The sequence below is a fragment of the Tauraco erythrolophus genome, chromosome 1 (genome assembly GCF_009769465.1).
Source record: "Tauraco erythrolophus isolate bTauEry1 chromosome 1, bTauEry1.pri, whole genome shotgun sequence".
Lineage (NCBI taxonomy): Eukaryota > Metazoa > Chordata > Aves > Musophagiformes > Musophagidae > Tauraco > Tauraco erythrolophus.
This window is the reverse complement of record NC_141465.1, coordinates 133,459,019-133,478,454: the sequence shown is the minus strand read 5'-3', so window position 1 is coordinate 133,478,454 and position 19,436 is coordinate 133,459,019. Positions and strand designations below refer to the sequence as shown.

Here is a 19,436-nt window from a genome sequence, read left to right as displayed (position 1 = left end):
CCTGTTAACGCTCCCTGTTAGTGCTGTCACCTCTCTACGCCCTCCGTTTCACTACTTGGCCATGAGCCTCATCTCTGGTGGGGCACAGGGATGTCTCTCCAAGGAGTCTCAGGGATGAAAGTCCTACCAGTGTGGAGAGCAGGTTTGCTTTCCAAGCTAGGGGAAGATTGAAGTGTCTGACCTGTTTACAGTTGGCATGTCAAATTTAGATGTTTGGAGACTTGAAAGTGCCAAATTGCTCCCTAAAAATGACTCTGTCACATTTTCCAGTGGAGAAAAAAAAGAAATTGCTGGAGCACCACTGTCTGGCAGCTCCTGGAGTCTAGAGCTCAGAGTCTTGCAGCCACTCAGCCCTGTTGTCCCTGGGATCTTTTGTGTCTGCTGAACAGCAGCTGGACATTGCCTATGCTGTGAGCTGGGGTGTCCTGGGGACAAAGTGGAGATCAAAATGACCTTTGCTCAGTGGCACAGCTTGCACCAATGGGAAATTGGGAAAGACAAACCCAGGAGGATGTGTCTGTTGAGCAATGAAGTGCAGACTCAAAGTCCTGGGATTTGAGGGTGTGATGCAAACACTGGAAAACCACCCAGCTGATGGGGCAAGAGGACAAAACATGTCACCCCTCAGCCAGCTCCTCCTTGGCACTGCGTCTCCCCACGCTCTTACCTGAGAGGCTGCAGTTGCAGGCTCAAGAGCTGGACTGATCTTCACCCAGGTTGATCTGCTCCAGGATCTGGCTGTACCTCCGGGTGAGGGCTTTGGTGTTTTTGGTGAGGTCCGTCAGAACTTGCTGCAAGCCATTGACGTGATGGGAGAGGCGCTCTTCCAGATTGCTGTCTGCACCCTCATCTAAGGTTGTGTCGGTGTCGGTGCTGGCACTGGTGGGGCTCTGGTCGGTGACAGAGGCCAGGCCTTTCTCCACCACGGGCTTGATGGCCTTGAGGAGTTGGTAGCGCTCGTAGAGGTCCGTGTGGCCATCCGTGGCTGAGGCCACCCCCTCCTCCTGCGGGAAGACCCCTCGCAGCAGGCTGGGGAACATCACCTCCTGCTCCATCTTCTGGGTGGCCGAGAAGTACTGCTCCATGGTGCTGCTCTCACGGCTCTGGCAGCGCTGGGCTGGGCTCTTCTCGGGTGCCTCCTGCTCCCCGTCCCACCGAGGGCTTTTTATGTGGGGCCGGGGCACGTCCCTCCTCCTCTGTCCTCCGCTGTCCTCTCCTACCCGCCCCAAGCCAGGCTGAGTGGCCACGGGGCCGGGCTTGGCTCCAGCCCAGCTGGGACTTGGCCACACCATGTCCCTGCTTCGTGCAATCTGTCCTGGCCCAGCCTCCCTGTGGCCTTCACCCGAGCTGGCCAGGGGTCCCGCTGCACCCTCACATGAGGAGTGGGGCAGCAAGGAGGTACCCTGGGCCTCTCCTGACCCATCCCCACCACTCCCAGGGCCTCAGGAGAGCGGGTCCAGCATCTGTCCCCCAGCACAGGCAGGCTGCAGGCAGCACCATGGGAAGGCTGCCTTGAGTTGGGCAGTTTTGAGGAGGGAGGAAGGAGACCAAGTGATGTTTCTTTTTTGGAGAGGAGGAGTCCCCCATGAGCCCTACCTTAGCCACCCTCCTTCTTCAGGACCGGTGTCAGGGTCTCTCACAGCCCACCCTTGGCAAGTGACCTCAATAACAACCCCTGCTAAAAAAACAAGGTGACAGTGAACAGGTGAGACTTGTCTGAAGGGCCTTTGCCCAAAACTGGACGTGTTAAGGAGGAAGATGACCATCAGCTGGATTAAATAGTGACCAGGGAATTGTAAAGGGGCTTTTAAACCCAAGAAGGTGTCAGCCTGAAAAGAAGCATGAAAGCCTCCAGTGTGAGGGAGAGAGGCCTTGGAGAGGCAACAGCAGGAGTCTGGTGGAACATCTTCCTGGTTGGATGCTGTGAGCAGCTGGCAAACAGCTCCTGGGCTGAGAGCATGGGGGCACCAGGCACAGAAGAAAGGAGGGCACCAGGCACCACAAAGAAAGAGTCAGCACTGGAAAGACTGGAAGGCACCTCTGGAGACAATCTAATCCAACCCGTGGTCAAGCAGAGTCAGCAACAGAAACATGTCTTGTTGGGTTTTGGAGATCTCCTAAGGACGGAAACTACACCAGCTCTCTGGACAGTTTGTGATAGTGTTTGTCCACACTTAGTTTTAGGAAAACAAAACAAATAGGTGTTTTTCTTATGGTCAGATAGAAGTTCCTGCATTTCAGTTTCTGTCCATCGGCTCGTCTTGTCACTGGACACCACCAAGAAGAACCTGGCTCCATCATCTCCACACCCCCCATTATCTTTATACACATGGGTAAGATCCCCGTGAGCCTTCCCTTCTCCAGGCTGAACACGCCCAGCTCAAACAGCATCTCTCTCGTCACATGAAGATGCTCCAGCTTCTTCATCACCTTCATGGCCCTTCACTGGACTCTCTCCAGCATGTCCATGTCTGCTTGTACTGGGGAGCCTGGACTGGACCCAGCAGCTGGATGTGTCCCATCAGGGCTGAGCAGAGGGGAAGGATCCCCTCCCTCCAGCTCTCCCTGGGAGGCTGGTGGCTGTCTTTGCCCTGAGGACACCTTGCTGGCTCACGGTCAACTTGGCCAACCAGGGAGCCAGACCCGGGGGTGCGGGTGTGAATTTGTGGGGATCTTTCCCCTGGCACCTGCAGGAGCGGGCGACGGGCAGCAGCCGGGGGTCCGGCTGAGGGCAGAGCACCCCCGAATCCAAAGGCAGGAGTGTGCTGGCAGGGAACCGGGGCCATGGGGGTGCTGGCAGCCCACCCGTCCGTGGCGTGGTGTGTGCTCTGGACTTCCTGGGACTGGTTGGAGAAGGATACTTGGAATGTCTTTGTTTGTGTAACATTTTGGGTGGAAACTGCGCTTTATCTCGTCTCCCTGGCACTGAGCCTGCGTGCCCGGGTCGGGTCGCTGCTTTCTGCTTAGTGAGAGGTCGTGAACCGGGCAGAAATGAACCCGCCCTCCCGATTTCCCCGTTTGCTCCCACGACAGGACCGGAAGCGTTTGTTTCCCCGTGGTGGTTGGCACCAGCGCCAACCCCGGGAGCCGTTCCAGGGCTGCGCGGAGGCAGCATCCCCCGGCCACGCCGCAGAGGGCCTGATCTGCCCCGTGTGCCCTGGTGCTGCCAGGGACCTCGCGGCGCTGGGTTCTTCAGGGACAAAGACCTTCTCTGGGACCATCTCGCCACTCTTATCGGTCACGTCCCAAAGCGGTGGCCAGCAGCGGGGCATCGCCGGGGCTTGGCGTGTCCCCGGGGTGGTGATGCAACGTCCTGCAGTCGGAGCAGGGTCGGGTCGGCTGCCCAGGCAGCAGCTCAGAGAGGGACTGGGGGTCCTGGGGGACTGCAAGTGGCCCAAACGTCATCAGGGTGTCCTTCCAGCTGTCCCACGTCACAGAGCTTTTCTAGGAATATCTTGTGTCTCGTATCAGTCAGGTTCAACAGCGGTGGTGAGCACTTCCCTGGATGCCCCACTACAATAATTTCCCCAGGCAACACCAGCCTCTCCAGCTGCCCAGTGCACAGCTTGAACCAAAAACCATTGCTGGCGGTGACTATAGGCCTTCTTAGCTGTGACCACCACCTTCTCCAGGGGACAGAAATCCCATCCCTGAGTTCCAACCAGGTAGATGGCTAGAGGGACATCACCTCCTTTGTGGTCCTCACTTCTCAGGGAACCAGCATTCCTCAATTCCTCATGGTTCAACGAAGGCTAAGGAGCTGCAACGGTGGTTTGGAGGCCCCACGTCCGTCTTCCAGCTTCACTTCTCCCCTACCCTGTGCCATTGCGCCCCAACTTGAGGTGACATTGAATGGGGATGGCTTAGATGTCTCCCAGTATACCCCTCATGCTCCATTTCATAGATTCATAGATTCATAGATTTCTAGGTTGGAAAAGACCTTAGAGATCATCGAGTCCAACCATCCCTAATCCCCATTAAACCATATCCCGAAGTAGATCATCCACCCGTCCATCCATTGTCTCTGGATTAGACAGAAGGCTGCACCTTGCTGGGGCTACGGAGTGATACCGGGAGCATATCTGGTCTGAAGTCTTCACACTGGCTGGGGTGGGAATTGTGTTTGCCCACGTTTTGGGGGACTTGGTCCTTGGCAGCTTCTTTTGTAGAAAAGCAAGACTTTTGGATGGTGGTGCACTGAGATCTTCAGGTTGCTGCAGCCAGCGTTAGGGCAGGCCTCCCCTTGACCCACTCTCCTCTTGAGGAGCCCTTCCACAGCCGTGGCTTGGGAAGGGGGAAAATCTCACCACACATGTGTCCCCAGTTGTCCCCATGCCATCCCCAGCACCTCCTGCAGCTGCATCCCCACCATGTCTTTGCCTCCCCCCACAAACCCCCTGGGACTGTCCTCATCCTTGCTCGTACCTGCCTGGCACACTTTCAGGGGGGCCTCAGATCCAGCCTCCAGCTGCTGTCCCCTCCTGGAAGGGTCCTGGCCATCCTTCCTGGAGCTGTGGAGTTGCCAGAGCCCCTCTTCAAAGCCCTTATTCTCCCCAGTGGCTACTCAGCCGGAGGTGGCTGGGGTCTATGTCCCTGCTGTGGGAGGATGTGTCAAAGCCAAGGTGGTGTTGACAGCCTGGACGAAAGTCCTGAACAGGTGAGACAAGGTGGGAATCTCCATCATAACCCACACCAGGACATGGGGATGGGGTCTTGGGGGTGATTGTTGCCCAGAGGGACTGAGACCTGCTGCCCCGCTGCCCCTCAGGGACAGTCACCTCAGCCCCACTTGGTGCAGCTCTGGGGCAGAAATCCACTGGGCAGGAGAAAGGCATGGGGAGCTGTAGGGCATGGGGCAGCACCAGCAGTGAGGTGGCACCGTGAGGGACACCTTTGAAGACGATACTGAAACTGGTGACTCTTTCCTACATGGGTTGTTGTCTCCCTCTCTCTCTTCTCAATGCACAGCAGTGGGGCTCAGGAGGAAATTCGTTACGATAAGGGTGATGAGACACTGGAACAGGTTGTCCAGTCTCTGGAAGTGTTCAAGATCAGGTTGGACAGCGCTTTCAGCAATCTGATCTAGTGGAAGATGTCCCTGCAAACAAGAGGGGATTACACTGGATGGCCTCTAAAGGTCCTTTCCAGCCCAAACCATCCTGCGACTTTGTGATTCTTTGTCCCTTCCAATCCCCCATCCTTGCACTGGGAAGTCCCCTCCCGGCAGAGCCACTGTCCCCCTGCCCCACGCCGGGGCACTCCCCAAGGGCTCCACCCAGCAGAAAGCACCACAGCGACAAGGGCTTCTCAGGGCTCATTTTATTGGCAAAGAGTGGGGAAATGGCCCCTCGGAGCCCAGGTACCGGCTGGAAAAGGGCTCGGCAGTCCCAGAGGACCATCGGAGGTCAGAGGCACAGCACAACGCCACCGCCTTTGTGCTGCTCTTTGAAAATAAGAGGGCACGAGACGTGCGGATCTTCTGATGGACCTCCCAGCACGGCCAGATGCTTCTTCCTATGAGGATAAGGCGCCATCTGGTCCTGGGGTGGTCGCAACCGTTGTCGGTGTGAGGTCCCATCACCAGGAGATCAGCTGCCGCGGTGCAGAGAGGTTGAGTGGGGCTGGAGAAGAGCCCGAGATGGTCATCGTTGGGGACGTCCTCTCCTTCGTGCCATCAGCAGCCACCCTGCAATGACAGCAGTCCTTAACCCTGAAGGCCACCCCAGGGAGAGACCTGGCCCACCAGCCCCCCGTCCATAGACCCTGAACTCCCAGAGCCTCTGCACAGAGGGCTGGCAGGAGTCCCCTCCTTCAGCATGGGGATGGAAATCTGCAGCATTTGAGGGGACACCCCCATTTCAAGGCACTTCCCAGGAGCTCCCCACCCCTGCAATGTGAGGGACATCTCTGGGGACATTGGCCACCCCTTGCCCCGGTGCCCCTGGGCTCCGTGTGCCCCCAGTTCTTACCTAGTGTCCAGGGCAGGGTCACCAGCTGGGCTGCCCCTCGCTGGGACTGATCTGCTCCAGGATCTGGCTGTACCTCCGAGTGAGGGCATTGGTGTCCCTGGTGAGGTGCGTGAGGACCTGCTGCAAGCCGGCCAGGTGGTGGGACAGGCGCTCCTCCAGCTGGGCGTCTGTGGTGTCGTTGTTGTCATCCGAGGATGTGTCGGTGTCGGCGCTGGCACTGGTGGGGCTCTGGTCAGTGACAGAGGCCAGGCCTTTCTCCACCACGGGCTTGATGGCCTTGAGGAGCTGGTAGCGCTCGTAGAGGTCCGTGTGGCCATCCGTGGCTGAGGCTGCCCCCTCCTCCTGCGGGAAGACCCCTTGCAGCAGGCTGGGGAACATCACCTCCTGCTCCATCTTCTGGGTGGCCGAGAAGTACTGCTCCATGGTGCTGCTCTCACAGCTCTGGCAGCGCTGGGCTGGGCTCTTCTCGGGTGCCCTCCTGCTCCCCGTCCACCGAGGGCTTTTTATGTGGGGCCGGGGCACGTCCCTCCTCCACTGTCCTCTCCTGCCAGCCCTGGGCCGGGCTGCATGGTCGCGGGGCCGGGCTTGGCTCCAGCCCCGCTGGGACTTGGCCACACCGTGTCCCCGCTCCGTGCAGTCTGTCCATGCTGCCACATGGGATCCCACGTGCGATCCTGAGACATGGGATGGGGACAGGGGGGGACCAATCGCTGCGATGGAAAAGTCCCTCATTTGCTGCATGGAGCCATCACTGCCCACGGGGGCGGGCACAGATGGTGCCACCACCACCACTCCCATCCTGGAGCAGAGGCCATGGCTGGGGCAACAGCCAGCACGCCTGTCCCCACGTGTCCCTGCAGTGTGTGGAAATCAGGGAGGATCGTTCTATTTAGGGAAAGGCCACGAGGTCCCTTATCTCTTTTGCAACCCTTGATGGAGACAGCTCTCCCACCCCCCCACCACATGTCCCAGACAGGTGCCGGCGCTGTCACCTGTCCTCTCCCCCCCGACCTGTCCCTTCTACCCCTCTTGTCCCTCCCCAGGTGTCCCCAGTGTTTCTGGGTGTCCTGTTGTCTGGCCCAGCACTGCACCAAGAGTGGGCAGATGCTGCTGGCCCCGTGCTCTTGGGGCGTCTGGGCCACCATGGAGCTTCCTGGAGGTGCGTGGACATCTGAGTGTCCTCCCAGGGTGGGCACTATGGGCTGCACTCACCCTGAGGCTCGAGCATTACCAAGGACTTCCTGGAGGACATATCGGTCTTCAGCCATAAGTGATGGCCATCATCCTCTGCTGGGCAATGTTCTTCCTCCTGGAGACATGTGGACAGGTGGAGATCGTGGAGCAGAGATGTCCCCATGGGCTGAGGACATGCCTGGGGAGGTAACTCGTGTCCCAGGGAGTCATGGCGTCAAGATCTCTCCCGGGCACTGGCTGGGGTGACAGCTGCCCACATGTCTCCAGGAGGAAGAACAACTCTGTGCTCAGCACCCCGGGGCTGTGGCACATCAGCCACCTTCTCTCGGTGGTGCCTCAGGGACGTCCAACAGCAGGAGGTGCTGGGGATGACACAGGGACACTTGGGGACCTGTGTGTGTGTGGTGGCATTTTCCCTGTGATCCATGGCTGGGAACGGGCTCCCCAGGAGGATGGCAGAGCAGGGGGAGGCTTTCCCAAACACGGGGTCTGCGGCAGCAGAGACCTGAGGATCTCATTGCACCTTTTGGGGTCCCGATGTCCCTGAGCAGTGTCCCCCTGCCCTCCACACAAGGATGGGCACCTGTTTCAGCCCAGTCCTGGCCCCTCTCCACTAACGATTGTGTCTCTCTCCCAAACTCTCCCAGCAAGACTTTGGGGCTCATTTTTGGCTGATGGTGTCCCCAGAGACACAGGGAGGGTTTGGGAATGGTTCATGCCCCTTGGACAGGGATCTGGGGAGTGATCTGGGGCTGCAGAGCCCCTGTAAGCCCCTGATTCGCTGCCCCAAGTTCTGCCTCGGCTCAGAGACACGATTGTAAAGCCAAAACAAGGGCACAGGGGGGCAAAGTGTCCCCTGTGTCCCTCTGTCCCCAGAGTCCTGCCATGTTCCTGCTCCTCCCAGCAGCTCCACAGTGGCTCAGACTCACAATGTGGCCGAGCTCCCAGTGATGCCTTCATGGAGCCAGCAGCACCCACACACCTTGGTGTAGCGCTGAGTCCCACAGCAGGACACCCAGAGATGGCAGGGGCACCTGGGAAGGGACAGAAAGGGTGGTGGGGACAGGTCTGGGCAGGAGAGGGCAGTCTGGGAATGCAATGAAGCTCCAAAGATGGTTTGTAGATCCCATGTCCATCTTCCAGCTCCACATCTCCCCTACGCTGTGCCATTGCACCCCAACATGAGGTGGCATTGCCATGGGGACAGCTTAGGTGTCTCCCAGTATCCCACTCACGCTCCATTTTCTCTGGATGAGACACAAGGCTGCACCTTGCCGCAGCTGAGGAGCATCGTGGGGTCAGATCTGTTCTGAAGGTCTCCCACTGGCTTTGGGTGGTTGTGTTTGTCTGTGCTCTGGGGAACATGGTGCTCAGCAGCAGCTTTCATTGATGCCGTGGTTGCCCCTCCCAGAAATTGGGAGATCTGAGTGGGCTTTTGCCCAGAGCCAGGGTGAGTGCTGGGTCCCGTCTGCCAAAGCTGCTCTGAACACCATGGAACCTCCTCAGCTCCACGGGCAGCAGCCACCAGCCCTGCGAGGGGGCACAAGGGCCATTGCCCGGAGCAGGGTGGGTGAAGTGCAGAGCGGGGTCGGTGCTGGGCCCCCGGGAGGTGCAACGAGCTCCTCAGGTCTCTGCGGCTGCAGACCCATCGTTTGGGAAAGCCTCCCCTGGGCCCCATCCTCGCGGGGAGCATGTCCTCAGCCACGGCTCAGGAAGGCAGAAGATGCCAGCACAGACGTGTACCCCAGTGTCCCCATGTCGTCCTGGCACCTCCTGCTGTCAGACCCCCCCCCAGGTCTCTGCCTCCCACGGCACCACCAGCACCGTCCTTATCCTGGCTCAGACCCCCCCAGAACCCTGTCAGGTTTGGGCAGTGCTGGACCCGGCCCCCAGCTGCCTCCTGCAGAGCCCCTGTCCCCCCTCCTTCTGGCTACTTGGCCACCGGTGGCTGGGGACCATGGCCCACTGCTGCCAAGGGGGAGGACAATCTGAAACCACCGTGGTCTTGAGAGCTGGGAGAAATGGCTTGAACAGGCAGGAGGAGATGGGAACGTCCAACGTAACCCAAACTGGACATGGGGCTGGGGTCCTGAGGGCGGTGGCTTCCCAGTTGGGCTGACATCTGCCATTTCTCTGGTCCTCAGGGATGGTCCTCAGACACAGCCCTGCTTGGAGCAGTGCTGGGACAGAAACCCTGATGGTCTGGAGAAAGGTGTGGGGATCTTTGGGGCACAGAGCAGCACCAGCAGTGGGGGGACACCCCAGGGAGACCTCTGAAGAGAACCCTGAACCTGGGGACTGTGCTGTGCGTGGGATGATGTCTCCCTCCCTTCTTTCTGGGTGCTCAGCTGTGTGTTCAGCAGACCCACACCTTTTGGTGCACAGAAAACAGGCACCAGCTTTTGATGGTGTTGCTCTTGAGATAAGGAAGAAATTTTTTAGGATGAGGGTGGTGAGACACTGGACCAGGTTGCCCGGGGAAGCTGTGGATGCCCTCTGGCTGCACAGGGCTGTCAGCAACGTGGTCGAGGGAAGATGTCCCTGCACACAGCAGGGATTGCACTGGATGGTCCCTAAAGATCCCTTCCAGCCCAAACCACCCCGCGACTTTGTGATTCTTTGTACCTTCCAATCCCCCATCCTTGCACTGGGAAGTCCCCTCCCAGCAGAGCCACTGTCCTCCTGCCCCACGCCGGGGCACTCCCCAAGGGCTCCACCCAGCAGAAAGCACCACAGCGACAAGGGCTTCTCAGGGCTCATTTTATTGGCAAAGAGTGGGGAAATGGCCCCTCGGAGCCCAGGTACCGGCTGGAAAAGGGCTCGGCAGTCCCAGAGGACCATCGGAGGTCAGAGGCACAGCACAACGCCACCGCCTTTTTGCTGCTCTTTGAAAATAAAGAGGAGGGCACGAGATGTGCGGCTCTTCTGATGGACCTCCCAGCACGGCCAGACGCTTCTTCCTATGAGGATAAGGCGCCATCTGGTCCTGGGGTGGTCGCAACCGTTGTCGGTGTGAGGTTCCATCACCAGGAGATCAGCTGCCGCGGTGCAGAGAGGTTTAGTGGGGCTGGAGAAGAGCCCGAGATGGTCATCGTTGGGGACATCCTCTCCTTTGTGCCACCAGCAGCCACCCTGCAATGACAGCAGTCCCTAACCCTGAAGGCCACCCCAGGGAGAGACCTGGCCCACCAGCCCCCCGTCCATAGACCCTGAACGCCCAGAGCCTCTGCACAGAGGGCTGGCAGGAGTCCCCTCCTTCAGCATGGGGATGGAAATCTGCAGCATTTGAGGGGACACCCCCATTTCAAGGCACTTCCCAGGAGCTCCCCACCTCTACAATGTGAGGGACATCTCCGGGGACATCAGCCACCCCTTGCCATGGTGCCCCAGGCTCTGCATCCCCCCAGTTCTTACCTGGTGTCCAGGGCAGGGTCACCAGCTGGGCTGCCCCTCGCTGGGACTGATCTGCTCCAGGATCTGGCTGTACCTCCGGGTGAGGGCATTGGTGTCCCTGGTGAGGTGCGTGAGGACCTGCTGCAAGCCAGCCAGGTGGTGGGACAGGCGCTCCTCCAGCTGGTAGTCCGTGGTGTCGTTGTTGTCATCCGAGGATGTGTCGTTGTCGGCGCTGGCGCTGGTGGGGCTCTGGTCGGTGACAGAGGCCAGGCCTTTCTCCACCACGGGCTTGATGGCCTTGAGGAGCTGGTAGCGCTCGTAGAGGTCCGTGTGGCCATCCGTGGCTGAGGCTGCCCCCTCCTCCTGCGGGAAGACCCCTTGCAGCAGGCTGGGGAACATCACCTCCTGCTCCATCTTCTGGGTGGCCGAGAAGTACTGCTCCATGGTGCTGCTCTCAGGGCTCTGGCAGCGCTGGGCTGGGCTCTTCTCGGGTGCCTCCTGCTCCCCGTCCCACCGAGGGCTTTTTATGTGGAGCCGGGGCACGTCCCTCCTCCGCTGTCCTCTCCTGCCAGCCCTGGGCCGGGCTGGACGGTCGCGGGGCCGGGCTTGGCTCCAGCCTGGCTGCGAGTTGGCCACGCAGTGTCCCTGCTCCGTGCCATCTGTCCTGGCCCAGCCTCCCCGTGGCCTTCACCCGAGCTGGCCGGGGTCCCCCCACGTCCCCACGCGGCATTGGGGTGGCATGGTAGGGTGGTGCCCGGGACCTTTCTTGCCCCATCCCACGTCTCCAACAGCCGCTTCTGTGCCCGCGGGAGAGCAGGGCAGCCCCTGCTCGCAGTGCCGCCGGCTGCAGGAGCAGCGCTGGGGATACCTCCCCTCTGCCCTCTCCTCGCTGCCACGCGCTCCGGACGTGAACCCTCCAGGGCATTGAGCAACGTCTTCTGCAGACATTTGGAATGTCGCACTGGGGATGCGCTGCAACCTGGGGTCCCACATGAGGGTGTGGGGACACAGGAGCCGGCTGGTGTCCTACCATGGGGGTCCCAGAAACGTCCCCTTCCCCCGGGCTCTCCTCCAGCTGAGCAGGGACAGGAACATCGACAGGGACGTGACTCCATGATGTTAAAGTCCTTCAGCCATGGCACGGAGCCCTCGCTGCCCGCTGCGTTGTGGAGATGGGACCGTCCCCCACTGCCCCCCTCGTGGAGCAGAGGCCACGGCTGGACAATGGCCAAGACTGCCGGTCCCCGCGTGTCCCTGTGGCATGTGGCAATGGGGGAAGATCATTCTATTTGAGGAAAGGCCACAAGGTCCCTCATCCCTTTTGCAACTCTCGGTGGTGGCAGCTGTCCCACCACCCTTACATGTCCCAGCCAGGTGCCCATGCTGCCGCCCACTCTCTCCTGCCCAGACCTGTCCCCACCACGCTTCTTGTCCCTTCCCAGGTGCCCCTGCCATCTCTGGGTGTCCTGCTGTGGCACCCAGCACTACATCGAGGTGTGTGGGTGCTGCTGGCTCCATGAAGGCATCACTGGGAGCTTGGCCACGTTGTAAGTCTGAGCCACTGCGGAGCTCCTGGAAGGTGCAGGGACATGGCAGGACTCTGGGGACGGATGGACACAGGAGACACTCTGCCCCCTGTGCCCTCGTTTCAACTTTACCATCGTCTTCTCGATCCGAGGCAGAACTTGGGGCAGCGAATCAGGGGCTTACAGGGGCTCTGCAGCCCCAGGTCGCTCCCCAGATCCCTGTCCAAGGGGCATGAACCATTCCCAAACCCTCCCTGTGTCTCTGGGGACCCCATCAGCCAAAAGTGGGCTCCAGCTACCGGGGGTGCTGAGCACAGAGATGTTCGTCCTTCTGGAGACATGTGGGCAGGTGTCACCCCTGCCTGTGCCTGGGAGAGGGCTCGATGCCATGGCTCCCTGGCACATGAGTTTCCTCCCCAGGCATGTCCTCAGCCCATGGGGACATCTCTGACCCAGCATCTCCACCTGTTCCCGGGGCAACTGGGCCAGGGACAGCCTGGAATAGGGCTGTGCTCCGCACCCCAGGGCTGTGGCACATCAGCCCCCGCCACTCACTGGTGTCACAGGAACATCCAACAGCCGGAGGTGCTGAGGATGACACAGGGACACCTGGGGACCTGTGTGTGTGTGGTGGCATTTTCCCTGTGATCCATGGCTGGGAACGGGCTCCCCAGGAGGATGGCAGCTGAGGGGGAGGCTTTCCCAAACACGGGGTCTGCGGCAGCAGAGACCTGAGGATCTCATTGCACCTCCCGGGGTCCCGATGTCCCTGAGCAGGGTCTCCCTGGCCCCAGCCTGGGGATGGGCACCAGTTTCAGCCCAATCCCAGCCTCTCTCCTGCCATCGCTGCTGACGGTGGTGGCTCCCTCCCAACCTCTCCCAGCGGGACTTTGGGGCTCATTTTTGGCTGATGGGGTCCCCAGAGACACAGGGAGGGTTTGGGAATGGTTCATGCCCCTTGGACAGGGATCTGGGGAGCGACCTGGGGCTGCAGAGCCCCTGTAAGCCCCTGATTCGCTGCCCCAAGTTCTGCCTCGGATAGAGAAGACGATGGTAAAGTCGAAACGAGGGCACAGGGGGCAGAGTGTCTCCTGTGTCCCTCTGTCCCCAGAGTCCTGCCATGTCCCTGCACCTTCCAGGAGCTCCGCAGTGGCCCATACTCACAACGTGGCTGAGCTCCCAGTGATGCCTTCATGGAGCCAGCAGCACCCACACACCTCGGTGTAGTGCTGGGTGCCACAGTAGGACACCCAGAGATGGCAGGGGCACCTGGGAAGGGACAAGAAGGGTGGTGGGGACAGGTCTGGGCAGGAGAGAGTGGGCGGCAGCATGGGCACCTGGCTGGGACATGTAAGGGTGGTGGGACAGCTGCCACCCCTGAGAGTTGCAAAAGGGATGAGGGACCTTGTGGCCTTTCCTCAAATAGAATGATCTTCCCCCATTGCCACATGCCGCAGGGACACGCGGGGACCGGCAGTCTTGGCCATTGTCCAGTCATGGCCTCTGCTCCAGGAGGGGACAGTTGGGGATGGTCCCATCTCCACAACGCAGCGGGCAGCAAGGGCTCCGTGCCATGGCTGAAGGACTTTAACATCATGGAGTCAGGTCCCTGCCGCTGTTCCTGCCCCTGCTCAGCTGGAGGAGAGCCCGGGGGAAGGGAATGTTTCTGGGACCCCCATGGTAGGACACCAGCCAGCTCCCGTGTCCCCACACCCTCATGTGGGACCCCAGGTTGCAGCGCATCCCCAGTGCGACATTCCAAACGTCTGCAGAAGCCGTTGCTCAATGCCCTGGAGGGTTCATGTCCGGAGCACGTGGCAGCGAGGAGAGGGCAGAGGGGAGGTCCCCCCCAGTGCTGCTCCTGCAGCCGGCGGCACTGCGAGCAGGGGCTGCCCTGCTCTCCCGCGGGCACAGAAGCGGCTGTTGGGGATGTGGGATGGGGCAAGAAAGGTCCCGAGCACCACCCTACCATGCCACCCCAATGCCGCGTGGGGACGTGGGGGGACCCCGGCCAGCTTGGGTGAAGGCCACGGGGAGGCTGGGCCAGGACAGACTGCACGGAGCAGGGACACGGCGTGGCCAAGTCCCAGCGGGGCTGGAGCCAAGCCCGGCCCCGCGACCGTCCAGCCCGGCCCGGGGCTGGCAGGAGAGGACAGAGGAGGAGGGACGTGCCCCGGCCCCACATAAAAAGCCCTCGGTGGGGCGGGGAGCAGGAGGCACCCGAGAAGAGCCCAGCCCAGCGCTGCCAGAGCCCTGAGAGCAGCACCATGGAGCAGTACTTCTCGGCCACCCAGAAGATGGAGCAGGAGGTGATGTTCCCCAGCCTGCTGCGAGGGGTCTTCCCGCAGGAGGAGGGGGCGGCCTCAGCCACGGATGGCCACACGGACCTCTACGAGCGCTACCAGCTCCTCAAGGCCATCAAGCCCGTGGTGGAGAAAGGCCTGGCCTCTGTCACCGACCAGAGCCCCACCAGTGCCAGTGCCGACACCGACACATCCTCGGATGACAACAACGACACCGTGGACGCCCAGCTGGAGGAGCGCCTGTCCCACCACCTGGCTGGCTTGCAGCAGGTCCTCACCCACCTCACCAGGGACACCAATGCCCTCACCCGGAGGTACAGCCAGATCCTGGAGCAGATCAGTCCCAGCGAGGGGCAGCCCAGCTGGTGACCCTGCCCTGGGCACCAGGTAAGAGCTGGGGGCACACGGAGCCCAGGGGCACCGGGGCAAGGGGTGGCTGATGTCCCCAGAGATGTCCCTCACATTGTAGAGGTGGGGAGCTCCTGGGAAGTGCCTTGAAATGGGGGCCTCCCCTCAAATGCTCCATCCTCAAGCTGAAGGAGGGGACTCCTGCCAGCCCTCTGTGCAGAGGCTCTGGGCATTCAGGGTCTGTGGACCCGGGGCTGGTGGGCCAGGTCTCTCTCTGGGGTGGCCTTCAGGGTTATGGACTGCTGTCATTGCAGGGTGGCTGCTGGTGGCACAAAGGAGAGGATGTCCCCATCGATGACCATCTCGGGCTCTTCTCCAGCCCCGCTCACCCTCTCTGCCCCTGATCTCCAGGTGATAGGACCTCACACCAACAACGGTTGCGACCACCCCAGGACCAGATGGTGCCTTATCCTCATAGGAAGAAGCATCTGGCCGTGCTGGGAGGTCCATCAGAAGAGCCGCACGTCTCGTGCCCTCCTCTTTATTTTCAAAGAGCAGCACAAAGGCGGTGGCGTTGTGCTGTGCCTCTGACCTCCGATGGTCCTCTGGGACTGCCGAGCCCTTTTCCAGCCGGTACCTGGGCTCCGAGGGGCCATTTCCCCACTCTTTGCCAATAAAATGAGCCCTGAGAAGCCCTTGTCGCTGTGGTGCTTTCTGCTGGGTGGGGCCCTTGGGGAGTGCCCCGGCGTGGGGCAGGGGGTCAGCGGCTCTGCTGGGAGGGGACTTCCCAGTGCAAGGATGGGGGACTGGAAGGGACAAAGAATCACAAAGTCGTGGGGTGGTTTGTGCTGGAAAGGACCTTTAGAGACCATCCAGTGCAATCCCTGCTGTGTGCAGGGACATCTTCCCTCGACCAGGTTGCTGACAGCCCTGTGCAGCCAGAGGGCATCCACAGCTTCTCTGGGCAACCTGGTCCAGTGTCTCACCACCCTCATCCTAAAAAATTTCTTCCTTATCTCAAGAGCAACACCATCAAAAGCTGGTGCCTGTTTTCTGTGCACCAAATGGTGTGGGTCTGCTGAACACACAGCTGAGCACCCAGAAAGGAGGGAGGGAGACATCATCCCACGCACAGCACAGTCCCCAGGTTCAGGGTTCTCCTCAAAGGTCTCCCTGGGGTGTCCCCCCACTGCTGGTGCTGCTTTTTGCCCCAAAGATCCCCACACCTTTCTCCAGACCATCAGAGTTTCTGCCCCAGAGCTGCTCCAAGCATGGCTGAGCCTGAGGACCATCCCTGAGGACCAGTGGAACAGCAGATCTCAGCCCAACTGGGAAGCCACCGCCCTCAGGACCCCAGCCCCATTTCCAGGTTTGGGTTACGCTGGAGGTTCCCATCTCCTCCTGCCTGTTCAAGCCATTTCTCCCAGCTCTCAAGACCATGGTGGTTTCAGATTGTCCTCCCCCTTGGCAGCAGTGGGCCATGGTCCCCAGCCACTGGTGGCCAAGTAGCCAGAAGGAGCGGGGACAGGGGCTCTGCAGGAGGCAGCTGGGGGCCGGGTCCAGCACTGCCCCACACCTGACAGGGTTCTGGGGGGGTCTGAGCCAGGATAAGGACGGTGCTGGTGGTGCCGTGGGAGGCAGAGACCTGGGGGGGGTCTGACAGCAGGAGGTGCCCGGGATGACATGGGGACACTGGGGGACACGTCTGTGCTGGCAACTTCTGCCTTCCTGAGCCGTGGCTGAGGACGTGCTCCCCGCGAGGATGGGGCCCAGGGGAGGCTTTCCCAAATGCCGGGTCTGCAGCCGCAGAGACCTGAGGAGCTCGTTGCACCTCCCGGGGGCCCAGCACCGACCCCGCTCTGCACTTCACCCACCCTGCTCCGGGCAATGGCCCTCGTGCCCCCTCGCAGGGCTGGTGGCTGCTGCCCGTGGAGCTGAGGAGGTTCCATGGTGTTCAGAGCAGCTTTGGCAGACGGGACCCAGCGCTCACCCTGGCTCTGGACAAAAGCCCCCCCAGATCTCCCAATTTCTGGGAGGGGCAGCCACGGCATCAATGAAAGCTGCTGCTGAGCACCATGTTCCCCAGAGCACAGACAAACACAACCACCCAAAGCCAGTGGGAGGCCGTCAGAGCAGATCTGACCCCACGGTGCTCCTCAGCTGCGGCAAGGTGCAGCCTTGTGTCTCATCCAGAGAAAATGGAGCATGAGGGGGATACTGGGAGACACCTAAGCTGTCCCCATGGCAATGCCACCTCAGGTTGGGGTGCAATGGCACAGGGTAGGGGAGAAGTGGAGCTGGAAGATGGATGTGGAGTCTTCAAACCATCTTTGGAGCTCCTCTGTCTCCCCAGACTGCCCTCTCCTGCCCAGACCTGTCCCCACCACCCTTCGTGTCCTTTCCCAGGTGCCCCTGCCATCTCTGGGTGTCCTGCTGTGGGACTCAGCGCTACACCAAGGTGTGTGGGTGCTGCTGGCTCCATGAAGGCATCACCGTGAGCTCGGCCACGTTGTGAGTCTGAGCCACTGTAGAGCTGCTGGAAGGTGCAGGGACATGGCAGGACTCTGGGGACAGAGGGACACAGGGGACACTCTGCCCCCTGTGTCCTCGTTTTGGCTTTACAATCGCCTCTCTGAGCCGAGGCAGAACCTGGGGCAGCGAATCAGGGGCTTACAGGGGCTCTGCAGCCCCAGGTCGCTCCCCAGATCCCTGTCCAAGGGGCATGAACCATTCCCAAACCCTCCCTGTGTCTCTGGGGACCCCATCAGCCAAAAATGGGCCCAAAGTCCCGCTGGGAGATGTTGGGAGGGAGCCACCACCATCAGCAGCGATGGCAGGAGAGGGGCCGGGATTGGGCTGAAACTGGTGCCCATCCCCAGGTTGGGGCCAGGGATACCCTGCTCAGGGACATCGGGACCCCGGGAGGTGCAATGAGATCCTCAGGTCTCTGCTGCCGCAGACCCCGTGTTTGGGAAAGCCTCCCCCTCAGCTGCCATCCTCCTGGGGAGCCCGTTCCCAGCCATGGATCACAGGGAAAAATGCCACCACACACACACAGGTCCCCAGGTGTCCCTGTGTCATCCCCAGCACCTCCTGCTGTTGGACGTCCCTGAGGCACCACCGAGAGGAGGGGGCTGATGTGCCACAGCCCCGGGGTGCTGAGCACACAGATGTTCGTCCTCCTGGAGACATGTGGGCAGCTGTCACCCCAGCCAGTGCCCGGGAGAGATCTTGACGCCATGACTCCCTGGGACACGAGTTTCCTCCCCAGGCATGTCCTCAGCCCATGGGCACATCTCTGCTCCAGGATCTTCACCTGTCCACATGTCTCCAGGAGGAAGAACATTGCCCAGCAGAGGATGATGGCCATCACTAGTGGCTGAAGACCGATATGTCCTCCAGGAAGCCCTCGTTAATGCTTGAGCATCAGGATGAGTGCAGCCCATAGTGCTCACCCTGGGAGGACACTCAGATGTCCACGCACCTCCAGGAAGCTCCATGGTGGCCCAGATGCCCCAAGAGCACGGGGCCGGCAGCACCTGCCCACCTTGGTGCAGTGCTGGGCCAGACAATAGGACACCCAGCAACACTGGGGACACCTGGGGAGGGACAAGAGGGGTAGAAGGGACATTTGGGGGGGGAGAGGACAGGTGACAGCGCTGGCATCTGTCTGGGACATGTGGTGGGGGGGTGGGAGAGCTGCCACCATCAAGGATTGCAAAAGAGATAAGGGACCTCGTGGCCTTTCCCTAAATAGAACGATCCTCCCTGATTTCCACACACTGCAGGGACACGTGGGGACAGGCATGCTGGCTGTTGCCCCAGCCATGGCCTCTGCTCCAGGATGGGGGTGGTGGTGGTGGCACCATCTGTGCCCGCCCCCGTGGGCAGTGATGGCTCCATGCAGCAAATGAGGGACTTTTCCATTGCAGCGTTTGGTCCCCTCCCTGTCCCCATCCCATGTCTCAGGATCGCACGTGGGATCCCATGTGGCAGCATGGACAGACTGCACGGAGCAGGGACACGGCGTGGCCAAGTCCCAGCGGGGCAGGAGCCAAGCCCGGCCCCGCGACTGTCCAGCCTGGCCCAGGGCTGGCAGGAGAGGACAGCGGAGGAGGGACGTGCCCCGGCCCCACATAAAAAGCCCTCGGTGGGACGGGGAGCAGGAGGCACCCGAGAAGAGCCCAGCCCAGCGCTGCCAGAGCCCTGAGAGCAGCACCATGGAGCAGTACTTCTCGGCCACCCAGAAGATGGAGCAGGAGGTGATGTTCCCCAGCCTGCTGCAAGGGGTCTTCCCGCAGGAGGAAGGGGCGGCCTCAGCCACGGATGGCCACACGGACCTCTACGAGCGCTACCAGCTCCTCAAGGCCATCAAGCCCGTGGTGGAGAAAGGCCTGGCCTCTGTCACCGACCAGAGCCCCACCAGTGCCAGCACTGACACCGACACATCCTCGGATGACAACAACGACACCACGGACACCCAGCTGGAGGAGCGCCTGTCCCACCACCTGGCCGGCTTGCAGCAGGTCCTCACCCACCTCACCAGGGACACCAATGCCCTCACCCGGAGGTACAGCCAGATCCTGGAGCAGATCAGTCCCAGCGAGGGGCAGCCCAGCTGGTGACCCTGCCCTGGACACCAGGTAAGAGCTGGGGGCACACGGAGCCCAGGGGCACTGGGGCAAGGGGTGGCCGATGTCCCC

General features: G+C 61.0%; 5 protein-coding genes across 5 annotated transcripts; 2 read left to right on the top strand and 3 right to left on the bottom strand.

Annotated features, from left to right (window-relative positions):
- Positions 1-689: 689 nt before the first annotated feature.
- On the bottom strand, positions 690-1,085 carry LOC147529488 (mid1-interacting protein 1-B-like). Its single transcript, XM_086614805.1, has one exon. The coding sequence runs from the start codon at positions 1,083-1,085 to the stop codon at positions 690-692; it is 396 nt and encodes a 131-aa protein (XP_086470931.1).
- Positions 1,086-5,987: 4,902 nt separating this feature from the next.
- On the bottom strand, positions 5,988-6,392 carry LOC147529487 (thyroid hormone-inducible hepatic protein-like). Its single transcript, XM_086614799.1, has one exon. It carries the CDS (start codon positions 6,390-6,392, stop codon positions 5,988-5,990), a length of 405 nt encoding a protein of 134 aa, XP_086470925.1.
- A 4,203-nt stretch (positions 6,393-10,595) lies between these two features.
- Positions 10,596-11,000, bottom strand: LOC147529486 (mid1-interacting protein 1-B-like). Its single transcript, XM_086614789.1, has one exon. It carries the CDS (start codon positions 10,998-11,000, stop codon positions 10,596-10,598), a length of 405 nt encoding a protein of 134 aa, XP_086470915.1.
- Positions 11,001-14,349: 3,349 nt separating this feature from the next.
- Positions 14,350-14,754, top strand: LOC147529485 (thyroid hormone-inducible hepatic protein-like). The gene has a single exon (XM_086614778.1). The coding sequence runs from the start codon at positions 14,350-14,352 to the stop codon at positions 14,752-14,754; it is 405 nt and encodes a 134-aa protein (XP_086470904.1).
- Positions 14,755-18,953: 4,199 nt separating this feature from the next.
- On the top strand, positions 18,954-19,358 carry LOC147529484 (mid1-interacting protein 1-B-like). Its single transcript, XM_086614768.1, has one exon. It carries the CDS (start codon positions 18,954-18,956, stop codon positions 19,356-19,358), a length of 405 nt encoding a protein of 134 aa, XP_086470894.1.
- Positions 19,359-19,436: the final 78 nt, after the last annotated feature.

Coding starts and splice junctions, on each gene's coding strand:
- LOC147529487 (XM_086614799.1), bottom strand. CDS start 6,392: ATGGAGCAGTACTTCTCGGCCACCCAGAAGATGGAGCAGGAGGTGATG.
- LOC147529485 (XM_086614778.1), top strand. CDS start 14,350: ATGGAGCAGTACTTCTCGGCCACCCAGAAGATGGAGCAGGAGGTGATG.
- LOC147529486 (XM_086614789.1), bottom strand. CDS start 11,000: ATGGAGCAGTACTTCTCGGCCACCCAGAAGATGGAGCAGGAGGTGATG.
- LOC147529488 (XM_086614805.1), bottom strand. CDS start 1,085: ATGGAGCAGTACTTCTCGGCCACCCAGAAGATGGAGCAGGAGGTGATG.
- LOC147529484 (XM_086614768.1), top strand. CDS start 18,954: ATGGAGCAGTACTTCTCGGCCACCCAGAAGATGGAGCAGGAGGTGATG.